This window comes from Pipistrellus hanaki, assembly GCF_964339955.1.
Source record: "Pipistrellus hanaki genome assembly, chromosome: 18".
Classification (NCBI taxonomy): Eukaryota; Metazoa; Chordata; class Mammalia; order Chiroptera; family Vespertilionidae; genus Pipistrellus; species Pipistrellus hanaki.
The window spans coordinates 12,431,097-12,443,828 of NC_140520.1; the positions used below are offsets into that span (position 1 = coordinate 12,431,097).

General features: G+C 47.2%; 1 protein-coding gene across 1 annotated transcript in view; it reads left to right on the forward strand.

Moving 5' to 3' along the window:
• Positions 1 to 1,291: 1,291 nt before the first annotated feature.
• The window catches only part of INTS3 (integrator complex subunit 3), a 37,991-nt gene continuing 26,550 nt past the window's right edge, over positions 1,292 to 12,732 (forward strand). The window contains exons 1-3 of the mRNA XM_084866747.1: positions 1,292 to 2,005; positions 8,846 to 8,929; positions 10,567 to 10,650. Of these exons, the coding sequence (XP_084722873.1) occupies positions 1,862 to 2,005; positions 8,846 to 8,929; positions 10,567 to 10,650 (312 nt within the window). The 5' untranslated portion in view covers positions 1,292 to 1,861. The remainder of the gene's footprint in view (positions 2,006 to 8,845; positions 8,930 to 10,566; positions 10,651 to 12,732) is intronic.

Sequence of the window (12,732 nt, forward strand, 5' to 3'; positions counted from 1 at the left end):
CAGCACCTCGTAAGTGTCCTTAATGTCCCTCCTCAAAGAATACTTCCCCCAAACTCAGTCCTCGGAGCTAACCATTATTCTTACTTCTATTGCCATAACGTTCAGTATTCTATTTTTTTTTTAAGACTCATCTGTTTGTTTTTTTTTGTTTTGTTTTTAAAATATATTTTATTGATTTTTTACAGAGAGGAAGGGAGAGGGATAGAGAGCCAGAAACATCGATGAGAGAGAAACATGGACCAGCCGCCTCCTGCACATCCAACACCGGGGATGTGCCCGCAACCAATCGAACCTGGGACCTTTCAGTCCGCAGAACGACGCTCCACCACTGAGCTAAACCGGTTTCAGCACGTTCAGTATTCTTGAATATACATAAAATGACTTTTACTTAAGTGTGTCTGTATTCTATTTTTGTTTCTTTGCTTTTAAGACTATTTAAAAAAAAATCAGTTGATTGGTAAACTGAAAGATCACGGGTTCGGTTCCGTTCCCTGTTGGGTCACATGCCTGGGTTGAGGGTTCAACCCCGGTTGGGGTGCGTGCAGAAGACAATCCATCCATGTTTCACTCTCACATGGATGTTTCTCTCTCTCCATTCCACTATCTCTAAAATCAATAAAAGCATGTCCTCGGGTGAGGATTAAAATAAATAGAAGAAAATGGTTTTGTCATTTAGTAAAAATTTGCGAGATCTAGTGCTGGCACGACCGCGATTTGCACAAGTGGCTCTATGCACTTTTTTTTTTGGCCACGTCTGGCTAAATGCACTTGTGAATGCATACACTTGTTTGTGTGGTGCATTCTCAGCCTAGGGGGCTGGCTCCATGGCATCTGAAAGGCGTTTACTCCGGATTGCTTGGGGTGACAGCTCCGCTCCCCCACTGCCAATTCGTAGCTACAACTGGGGTTTCCCAGAGTCAACCACAGTTACCCGGTTCCTGTACCTCCCCAAGCTCCGGGTAGAGAGAGGAAAGGAGGGTTAAGAGTCGAGGACGGAGACCGCGCTGCGCGTGCGCATCAGTGCGCGCAAGCGCAGCCTCGCTCCTTCCTGATGGCCTCGCACTTCCCCGCCCTCCAAGAGCGAAGGAGGACCGCGATTGGGTGTTCTGGCTGTCCGTCAGGCCGGAAGCTCCTCTTAATGTCATTGGCCGCTGGGGAGAAGGCCGGCCTCCGCCCTCCGCCTACCGCTCCGGGACTCTGAGTCACCGCCGAACGCGCCATTGGCGGAGGCCGGGGACCGCGACTGCTCACTTCCGGCGCGGGCCGCCCGATCCCGCCCCTCCCCCGCTGTCGCCCTCAGCTTCCCACCCCCCGCCCTTCCACCATGGCCGCCTCTGTGTGGTGTAGGGAGAAGCTGGCCCTCGGTGCCTTCCTGTAGCGCTCATGGCCTCCCCCTCACCCCCCAGGGAACGGATCCAAAGGAACCTCGCTCTCTAACCCCTGAGGCACCCGCCAGGAAGGCTCCCCAGCCCCTGCTTCGGGGCAGGACTCCTCTCTCACCCACCTCCTGAGGCAGAAACTTAGGGGTTCCCCACTTCTCTCAGGGGCAGAAGCCAGAAGGGGCTTAGCTCCCGCTCCCTCAGGGCCGGCGGCCTCTCCTCCCCTCCCCATAGGGGCGCAGCCCCCACTCCAGCAGACTTAGGAGCTAACGGCGCCCCCTCGGCGCTGCCACTCCACGGCAGGGCCTCCTCCAGAGCGGCCTTCCGCAGAGGAGGGAGGCGTGGAGAGGACAGGGACCCTTCCCTTCCCTCCCCCCCTCCCAGTCCCTTCTGCCCCCCGTCCCTGGCAGCCCAGAGGTCCTCATTCCTAGGACTGCCCACCCATCCACTCCCTGGCCTCCTCCCGCCTCCGGGCTGCAGCCATGGAGTTGCAGAAGGGAAAGGGGGCAGCAGCAGCTGCTGCTTCAGGAGCGGCGGGAGGTGGAGGAGGAGCGGGAGCAGGAGCCCCAGGAGGGGGGAGGCTGCTACTTTCCACCAGTTTGGATGCCAAGGATGAGTTAGAGGAGGTAGGTGTGGGGGGAGGGGAAGGGAGTTAAGAAATGGGGTTGAGGAGGGAATACTGGAGCGGATATGGGGTGGGGGTGAAGGGGGGGGGGTAGGCCTTCAAGTTTTTTCTAAGGCAACACACTGTTCCACACTTCCTGTTCCTGAAGGAAGAAGTGCGGGCCAACTTCCTGGACAGGTTGTCATGGCAACAGAAGCCACTAGTTTGAAAATGGGTGGGGGGTGCTGAGGAAGGGATACAGCATCCAGACCAACCGATTTTTTTTTTTTTTTTTTAAATATAACTTTCCACATACAGGCCACAGCTATTCATATTTGCCCTGTTTCAGACTTAGGTCATATGTTGAGAAGTAATGTGTGTGTGTGTACGTGTCTGGGGGCCCATAGGAACTTTTAGCAGATCTTGAACCCTTAGGTTAGGTAGTATTGACTTCATGTAGGCACAGACAATTGCCAGTTGATGTTAACTGGGCATGTCTTTATTTATGTATTTATTTATGAATTTTTGAAACACTTCACTTGAACCAAATTGATGATATATACGGGGAGCAAGATCGGAAATGCCCCCTTAGCCGGGCATTTGGAGTGAGTGAAAACTTCAGGAAACGTGGTAGTGTTTAGTCAGCAGCGTCTGGCAGCAGTGGGGTGAGGAGCACCTTCAGAACCAGACGGCGCGCACAGAGATGCCAAGGACGTGGGTGGAGTGAGGTGATGGAGCGGACTGTAATGGGGTTTTAGATTAGGGCTAGTAGGCCTCTCCTCCCTCTCCCCACTTGTTCCTCTTCCCCTGTCCCCCCTCCCCCAAGATTGGATCATGCATCTCTTTCCATTGTCACATGCCAAGAGACAGACTTAGGAATATGAGACCCAGATATGGGAAATGATGGTGGAACTGTCCATAGGCTCTAATGCGTTCAGCTTGGTTATCCAGGGACAGGGTGAGGAAGCTAGATCCTGGCTCTTCCCTGGCCATTTCCCTGCTTGTAGCTGTCACTGCCCTTCATCAGCTGTCAGAGGGAGGGCAGGCAGGCAGGTGGCATTCAGGGTTTAGATGTGAAGACATGCTGGTTCAGGTTCAGATGGTGGGATATATGTACAGAAAGGAGTTTTGTGAATCAAGAGGTGGCTGGATAGCAACTGTGCGGATTATCCGCCAGCACATGTCTACTCACAGATAGGCTTCCTGTCATGCCTCTCCCCCATCATTCCTTGTGCTTTTAGGAAGATCAAAGTTTGATTTCTCCTGTTGTTTTGATCAGTTAAAGTAGATATAACTAGGAACATGCACAGTGCTCCTAAGGGTCATGTATTCCCAAACAAATAATGACTTCAGGATTGTTTGGCAGCTTGAGTTGCCCACTCTTTCAGAAGTGGCCACTGGCATTGACAAAGTATAGATTGAGCCCTTTGCTGTAGCACTGGAGGGAGGGGAGAAGTCCCCAAAAGTGGGATGAACATCTGTTCACTGACCACCATGATGGTTAGAGCCATCCTGCCTTTGCTCCAGTTTGTGCCACAGAATCAGCATCCTGTTCTGAGCCGCGACGTGTTGACTAGTAAACGCAGTTGGATGGCAGGAGGGGAAGGCAAGGGAGAGGAAGAAGCATTTATTTTCTCGCTGTTTCGGTCTGTCTGAGAGTGAACTTTTAACTGTTTCCAGGGGGAGGGGGGAGGAAGGGTCTCTTTTTTCCCCGGAAATCCTTCGTGGTGTAGATGTTTCCAGCATGTCTTGGGCTCCCCCTTTCTTTGCCCTTTGCCCTTTGCATTTGAACTTTACAGCAAGCCTTGCCACTCTGTTTTTGTTTTGTTGTTATTTTTTGCAATTCGTGTTGCTCTCCCCCCCCCCCCCTTTTTTTTTTTCTTGCTGCTCTGCTATTAACCCCATGTGTATGGTTCCCATTAGACCAGAGTGCCTCTAAGGGCATCTTTTCCTGGCGTCTTCCTCCAGGTCTCCCCACAGATCTCTGCACAGAAGTTACCAAAGCCTCACGGAGACTGACTGATCTCTCTGCTTGTTCTCGTTCGGTTATCTTCTAACACAGGCCTACCTGTTGCCTGGGGACGCAGAGTTAGCCTCCTGACCACACATGTTTACTGTGTGCTGAGTCTGATAGGAACTAGAATGAGGGAGACCCAAGAGCTGCTTTCCAGAACTCACCATCTAAAGACTAAGTTAACTTACCATAGGAAGGTTAACAAAAAACAAAACAAAACTGATTATGGTAGCCCTGACCAGTTTGGCTCAGTGGATAGAGCGTTGGCCTTCGGACTCAAGGGTCCCGGGTTCGATTCCGGTCAAGGGCATGTACCTTGGTTGCAGGCACTTCCCCAGTAGGGGGTGTGCAGGAGGCAGCTGGTTGATATTCCTCTCCCATCGATGTTTCTAACTCTCTCCCTCTCCCTTCCTCTCTGTAAAAAAATCAATAAAATATATTAAAAACAAAACAAAACTGGTTATGGTAGTGAAGAGATGGGTCATTAGAGCTGGCCTGATGAGGAAGGGCCCCTTAGGAGTCGGAATACGGAGCTCTGGTGAGGAGCAGACCAGGCAGGGCCTGGGACTCCTCTACCCAAGGGAGCGGTGGTTGTATCCTTTCTTCTCCTTGGCTCTGTTCCTCTCTTTGAAGAGGGAATTCTTGCCGATCCCTCTCCCCTTTTGGGAATGAGATAAAAATAGTGCCACAGATTGGAAGCCTTTAGAACACGTAGCTCCTAGGCTCATAAACTTTCTCAGTTCGCCGCGCCCCCCCTCCCCCCCCCTCCCCCCGCCCCGTCTGCCTCCAGTCTCTGCTGGGAAGGACCCTGTCCATTTGAAAGTCAGGCTGATAGCAGGAGCTGCAGAACTTCCTCTTAAGCTATGGGCAGGTGTCAGGGTTGCCTTTGGTTAGGGGTATGTGCCTTCCAGGTTTTCTCCAAGGAATAATTCATGTCTGTGTGAGGAATCTCTAGGGAATGGGCGTTAAGCCATCTCTATCTGATCCTAGCCCCCACCCCCACCCCCCACTGCCCCTTAAACCCTTGTTTCTCAAATACGTGACTCTTGGTTGTGGAATACTTGAAACCCAACTTGTTCGATAATGCGGGTCCTTGGGATTTTGCAGGTTGGATCAGATCCTGAAGTTGGTAGAATTTTGTCCAGGTACAGACTGGAAAACTGAAAGGCCACCTCCCACCCTCTGCCCATGCTCCACCCACTGCTGCTATCATGGAAACCAAGTTCTCTGAATACTAGAAAAATTAACTCAGAAGCTCCTAGAAATTGTAAATCATTACTCAGCTCTCTGAGGGGCTACTGTGGAGGGCTTGCTCCGAACAGAGCCGTTGTGCCAGCTGTTGGCAACTGCATGTAGATTCCACCTTTATTAAGGGTCTGTCGAGACTGTGCGGGGAGGGGTACTGCTACTTGATTAGAGAGATTTGGCCTCCTGTCGCCCTCTTTGAGGCAGTGTGGTCCTTCTGTCCTTCTGAATGGCTTGTAATTAGTTCTCCATCCGTGTTTGGAAAAGTAATTCCTGTAGTTCGGAAAGAGGAGCATCTTTCATACTTCTGTCGCCTGGAAGGACTGGCCCTCACCTTTCTTTCCTCACTGCTTTTATCTACACATCCACATTCTGGACTCTCCCGCTTCTACATCCCGACTTCCCCAGGGGCCACTTTTCTTCTCCACTGGGCAGTGACTCACAGAACCGCCTCAGGCCTCTGCGTGGAGTTCGGAAGGTTGAGAAGGGGCCTGGAGAAACCTGGTTCAGCCCAAGGTCTCTGCTCCATCACGGCTGCAGGGCTGTGTATTTGTCTTTGCGGTAGGATCTTGGTGCAAGGTCCATCAGGCAGGCTTCCTTCCCTCGCCCCTGAGCTTTTTTCTTCTCTTCTAGAAGGCAAACGTTTACAGAAGGTAAGTAGGAGAGGAAGCTTGCAGACTGGCTAGGGACTTAACCCGTGTTCTGTAGCAGCAGGATTCCGTCTTCAGGCATCTCTAAGGGTGAGCCATTAGCCATAGTGGCGGGGATCAGTCTGGTCCTCGGAGAGTTAGTTGTGCAGTTGCTGAGCTTCCTCCCAAAGGGAATAGATTCTAATTCAACTGAGGCTGCGTGCTAGGTGCTTTCACGTTATGTACATTATCTTGCTTAATCCTCTAGAGCAGTGTTCCCCAAAGTGTGGTACGGGTACCCCCAGGGGTACGGGAAGAGTTTGGTGGGGATATACACTGCACCGTGCTTAGCTGCGCCTAATTCTACGTTCTCATGAGTACGAGGGGCACTCAGCGTTACAAAAATTATAGAAGGGGTACACATATGTCAAAAGTTTGGGAAACACTGCTCTAGAGTATCATCGCAATATAGGCTTTGTTTCTATTTTCAGATGAGAGAGGATAAGCAATTCACCCCAGATTAGCCCAAGGCCAGCAAGTGGTGGTGGGGTCCTGCTGGCCAGTTTGCTTATTAGCTTGCTGCTGTTATTTGACTTGCATCTCTGTTGATTCAACAGATTTTTCCTTCGAGGAGGAAGCAATATGTAGGATACTAGGATGCTGTGCTGCTGCTTGTGTCTCATCATCCTCCACTTTGATTCTGCTTGTTAACCTAGGCTGGGTGAACAGGTCCCCGCAGAGCTGTCAGCAAAAATAGTTTGGGCCTAGCCACTGGACGCACTGAAGCTGCGGTCATTGATAACTACCTCGGGTGGAGAGGGATAAGGTTTACGAAGAGAAATGCAACCTGAAGTTTTTCCTTCCCTCCCCTTACACAGGAGCTCGACTCGGTAATGATGAATCTCAGAGCTTGTGGGTGAGGTGGGTTGAGAGAGTCACAGCTCAGCTTTCATGTGATCTCACAGCTCCTTTTCACAAGTACACAGGTGCTGTTGATTAAGGCTGGACACAGTGATCTGACCTAATTTGAGGGATAGGCCTGGTGTGGATAGTGACGTTATTACACCTTCGAACCCGAGTGGCTTTGGGCCTATTTTAGATCGAAGCTTTGTGGCTGTGGGAGCTCCTTGCCTTGACACTCAGTTGTTTCCTGTGCCACCGACACTCTTAGGGTGGACTGTCAAAGGAGAGACATGATTGCCTTCAGGCCTCTCTCCCTTTGTCCTTATTTGCTGGTTCCTCACAATGCGGCAGTACAACCAGTTCTCAACGAGATGTTTTGTGATGACCTCTAGGATCAGGGAAGTAAATTGCCAGCCTTTGTCCCTTTTTCCCAGCATCATTATCACTGGGGATTGGAAACTGATTTTCCTTAAAAAGTTTTTGGGTTGCCCTGTCCGGTGTTGCTCAGTGGATAGAGTGTCAGACTGCGGAATGAAGGGTCCCGGGTTCGATTCCCAGTCAAGGGCATGTACTTTGGTTGCGGGCACATCCCCGATGGGGATGTGCAGGAGGAAGCTGATGGATGTTTCTCTCTCATCATCGATGTTTCTAGCTCTCTATCCCTCTCCCTTTCTCTTTGTAAAAATTAATCAAATATATATTTAAAGGAAAAAAGTTTTGGGGTTAATCAAGATAAAAAGACTCAGGAAGTAGTTTAGGTGGTGATGATGAGACCCATTGACTTAACATGGATATATTTTCTCAATATTTAGTATTAGATGCTTCTTTGGAACGGGGACAGTGACTAGGCTCTCCTTAGGATGCTGAGCACATGGCATGTAAGAGAGCTTTCCTTTGAAACCAGAGTGGCTCCTGAGTAGGTTTTAATGCAGCCATCCCACCTTTGACTAGAGCCAGCAGGTTTTAGGTTGGCCTTTTGTTCTCCATTAGTCTTTTTCTTTTCCTCACAGAGAGAAGGAGAAAGACATCTATGTGAGAGAGACACATTGATTGGTTGCCTTCTACACTCACTCTGTGGATCAAACGAAGTACATGCCCTAGAACTGGAATTGAACCCAAGACCCTTCAGTCTGTGGGCTGATATTCTTTTTAGTATATTTTATTGATTTTGTACAGAGAGGAAGGGAGAGAGAGAGAGAGCTAGAAGAGAGAGAGTCATCGATCAGCTGCCTCTTGCACATCCCCCACTGGGGATATGCCCGCAACCAAGGTACATGCCCTTGACCGGAATCGAACCCGGGTCCCTGCAGTCCCCAAGCCGACGCTCTATCCATTGAGCCAAACTGGTTTCGGCTGTGGGCTGATATTATAACCACTGAGCCAAAGCAGCCAGGGCCATGGGTTATAATTTTAAGTCTCCTTTAATGTATAGGTATCCCTCTTCTTGCTTTTTTTCCTTGCATTTTTAAAAAGTGTTCTATTTTTAATCCTCACCCAAGGATTTGTTTTTAGTGATATTTATTTTTAAATTTAAAAATATATATATAATTTCAGAGAGAAAGGGAGAGGGAGAAAGAGATAGAAACATCAATGATGAGAACCATTGATCTGTTGCCTCCGGCACACCCCCTACTGGGGATTGAGCCCACAACCTGGTGACTGGAATCAAACCTGGAATCTCTCAGCCTATAAGCCGATGCTCTATCCACTGAGCAAAACTGGGTAGGCCTGTTTTTAATGATTTTCAGAGAGAGAGAAACATTGATCAGTTGCCTCCTGAATGAGCCCCAATGGGATCAAACCTGCAACCTAGGTATGTGCACTCTGACTAGGAATCAAACCTATAACGTTTTTTTGCTCCAACCTACCGAGTCACCCAGCCAGGACTTTTTTTCTTGCAGTTTACGTGTTAAAGGAATCAGGTCACGTGTCAATTTTCCCACGTTCTGGATTTTGCTGATTATACCTATAGTGATGGTAGTTAGCTCTAGAGACATAATGATGTTGGAATTTCTAAAACATTTTTGGGCCAGAAGTGTTTCACTGTTAACTTTTTCTCACTTGTTCACAGAGATTGGAAAGGTGTATGAGCATTGTGACATCGATGACTACTGGTGTCTCAGAGCGAGAGGCCAATGATGCCCTTAATGCCTACGTGAGTATAATGCTCTCTCCCCTTATCCGTTTCTGCTTATTTGGAAGTTCTAAGACATGATCAGAAAGATGAAAAGACTTAAATGGCTAGAAATTAGGGAACTGAAGTTAATGCCTTAGAGTAGGGGTGTCGAACTCAATGAGAGAAGGGGCCAAAATCTAAAATCCAGCCTAAATCGCGGGCCGAATGGTTTACTGAACAGTCATAAACTGACAATGTCATAAACTGACAGCGGAGTGCAGTGATGACAGCGCGGTGCGGGCCACATTGCAAGGCCTGGCGGGCTGGATTTGGCCCGCGGGCCTTGTGTTTGACACATGTGCCTTAGAGCCTTAGGCATCTTTAAAAAAAAAAAAAAAAAAATATATATATATATATATATATAATATATATATATATATATATTTTTTTTATTGATTTCAGAGAGGAAGGGAGAGGGAGAGAGAGAGAAACATCAATTATGACAGAGCATGATTGATTGGCTGCCTCCTGCACATCCCCTACTGGGGATCAAGCCAGCAACCCAGTTCTGTGCCCTGGCTTGGAATGAACCATGACCTCCTGGTTCATAGGTCGATGCCCAACCACTGTGCCACACTGGACCCTTAGGCATCTTTAAATAATAACAGTTCCATAGTGACTTTTTTCTTTGTAAACCATTCTTACCCATGTGATCTTTCACATGTTCTAATCTGTGGTGTAAAATATTGTAGCCCTGACTGGTTTGGCTCAGTGGATATAGTGTCGGCCTGCGGACTGAAAGGTCCCAGGTTCGATTCTGGTCAAAGGCATGTACCTTGATTTCAGGCACATCCCCAGTAGGAGATGTGCAGGAGGCAACTGATCGATGTTTCTCTCTCATCGATGTTTCTGACTCTATCCCACTCCCTTCCAATCTAAAAATATCAATAAAATATATATATTTTTAAACATCAATAAAAATATATTTAAAAAAATATTGTAAATAGCACATATGAAGGACTTAGAAAAATGGCAGATAGTGAATGCCCTATAAGTATTACCCACTTATTATTTTGTTATTATTATTTTTTTAATTGTCATTATGTCTTCACCTTACAAATGTCAGAGGTTCAATGATTGATTTTCCCAAGGACTTGGCTTGGTAGTTTTTTGTTTGTTTGTTTGTTTGTTTTTTTACTTTTTATTTTTTATTGATTATGGTATCACATAATTGTCCTCATCCCCCCATTCCCACTCCAAATCACTTCCCAAGTATGCTCCTACCCCCCTGTTGTCCGTGACCCCTGGTTAGGCTTATCTGCATGCATACAAGTCCTTTGATTTATCTCTCCCCCTTTCTCCCACCCTCCCCTGGTAGTTGTGCTTGTTACTCCATGACTGTTTACAGCTCCTGCTCTGCTGAAGGCTGTTAAGGTCTGGAGGAGGATGTGGAGGAGGGTTTGTTTTTTTCCATTTTAAACACTTAATTTTTTGCTCCTGGTCTGCATCAAGCCTTGGAGAAAAGCAATAAAGGTGTATCCTTTCCCTCCACCTCTCCCCTAGAACAGATGCCCTATCGCTTTCTGGAGAAGGAATCCTCGGATTTAAGAGTTGATGATGCTCCTTTGTGGGTTGCTTAGGAGAAAAACAATTCTTTTTTCTTCCTCTGATCCCAGGTATGCAAAGGCCCCCCCCAACATGAGGAAATCTGCCTGGGTCTCTTAACTCTTGTCCTCACTGAACCTGCTCAAGCCCAGAAGGTAAGATACCCTGCTCTGGATCCACAGACCCGTCTCAGATCCGATCTGGGAATACGGTGGAACATGGATGTGGCTTCATGGCACAGTGCCAGACACTGTGAGCAGAGCTGGGCCACCTCGGTCTCTAAATGCAGTTTTTTACGCTCCATGAATCTGTCATTCTCTGACTAAAGTCCCTTCTCTGTCTCTAGATTCTGAAGTTAAAAGGCAGTTGTGAGAGTGAGAAGCATATAAAAGGCTTCAAATTTTAGCTTTACAAGTCAAGGCTAAAGGACTCGGGGTATAATCTGTAATCTAGAGAACAGGACAACTGTAACCAGGAGAGTTCTTACCCAGAGTGCGTAACCTGTAGTTTTCAGGCTCTGTCACTGGCAGGTGAATAGAAAGCCGGCTTAAGGTTGCAGCAGGTAGGATTTAAATTAGACAGCTTAATGTTAGATGATTGCTACAGTAATAATGTAATGGACTAACGAGAATTAGACTTCCTGAGGAATACTACATGAAAACTAGGCTGGGGTTTTCACAGAGCTTTCTTTATGTGGAATGGTTTAAGGGGGTCCTTCCTGGAGGTGAGGGACTGGACAGGATGATCTCTTTGGATTCTGTTCTTTCTATAATAAAGAAGCAAAATTCTGTCTTTCGCCTCTTCACATTTCCCCTTTCCAGCAGGTCTGTGTCCTTTGTGTCTTGGCCTGTTGGTTTAAAAGTGTATGTCTGATATCTGGCATTAACTGTAAGTCACTATCAGAGAAGAACTTTGAGTGGGAGAATTTAATATTCTCACCGGCCCTCCCATGAGCAAGGGGAGTGTGGAAAAAGGCAAACAATGCCCTGTGCCCAGTTGTGTTAAGCTGTATGCAGACAGGTTCTCATTTAATCCTTCCAAAAAGCCATATGAGGTTGGTGGCTTTGTCCCTTCTCCCTAAACTTCTCCCAGTTTATCTATCAGTTAACTGGATATCAGAGACATTGTTGTTTGTTCAAGGAGAACCAAAGAAAAATCATTCCTAGGAACAAAGACAGGATGCCCAGGTCCCCTGGCATAGCTGCTTGAATTAACCTCAGGAGAAGGGTTTATGGGCATGGCAACCAGGTGTATTTGTACTCTCTGGTGCCAGCTGGAGGAGGGTCTGGTATGCTTGTTGGGAGGGTGGGGCTGCAAGTACTCACAAGTCCTTGGTTCACAGGCCATTTCTGGGCTGGGACCTTGTTGAGTGAAATTGGCATTTCATTTTCATACTGAATTCGTCATTAAGATCCTTGAAAACAAATGAATGTTGCCAAGTTGGTGGTGTTAAACAGGGATATGATCGAGTCTAGCCCCTCTATTTTATTTTATTATGTATTGATTGATTAATACTAGAGAGAGAGAGAGGAAGGGAGAGTAACAAACACAGAGAGAAACATTGATTTGATGTTTCACTTACTTATGCATTCATTGGTTGTTTATTGTGTGTGTTCTTACCGGGGACTGAACCCACAACCCTGGCATATAGTAATGACGCTCAAACCAACTGAACAGCCCGGCCAGGCAGCCCTTCTATTTTAAAGAAATTATTGGCAAAGTTGGGTGTGTAAGGATTGGGATTGAGGTTTAATTTTTTCTTGTGTGGGTTTCATAAATACAATTAAAATCTCCTTTAATCTTCTTTTTTTTATGTTAAGAGGAGGTTTAGTTTTTTTGTTGTTTTTTTTTAATTTTTTAAATTAAATTATTATCTGTGTACATATTTTATCATTGCCCCCCCTTCATTTAATCATATTAATGTAAAGTTATTTTGCCCACTGTTTTTGTTGTTGTTTGTTTTGATTTCAGAGTGGAAGGGAGAGAGAGATAGAAACATCAATAATGACAGGGAACATTGATTGGCTGCCTCCCACCCTGGGGATCAAGCCTGAAACCCAAACTTGTGCCTTGACAGGAAATTGAACCATGACCTTCTAGTTCATGGTTGACGCTCAACCAGTGAGCCACACCAGCTGGGCCTGCTGTTTTTTTATTTGTTTCAGATGGAATCTGAATCGGTGAGGGTATATTAATTAGTAAACTCTGGTCAAGGGAACAGGATGTGTGGAGTATTT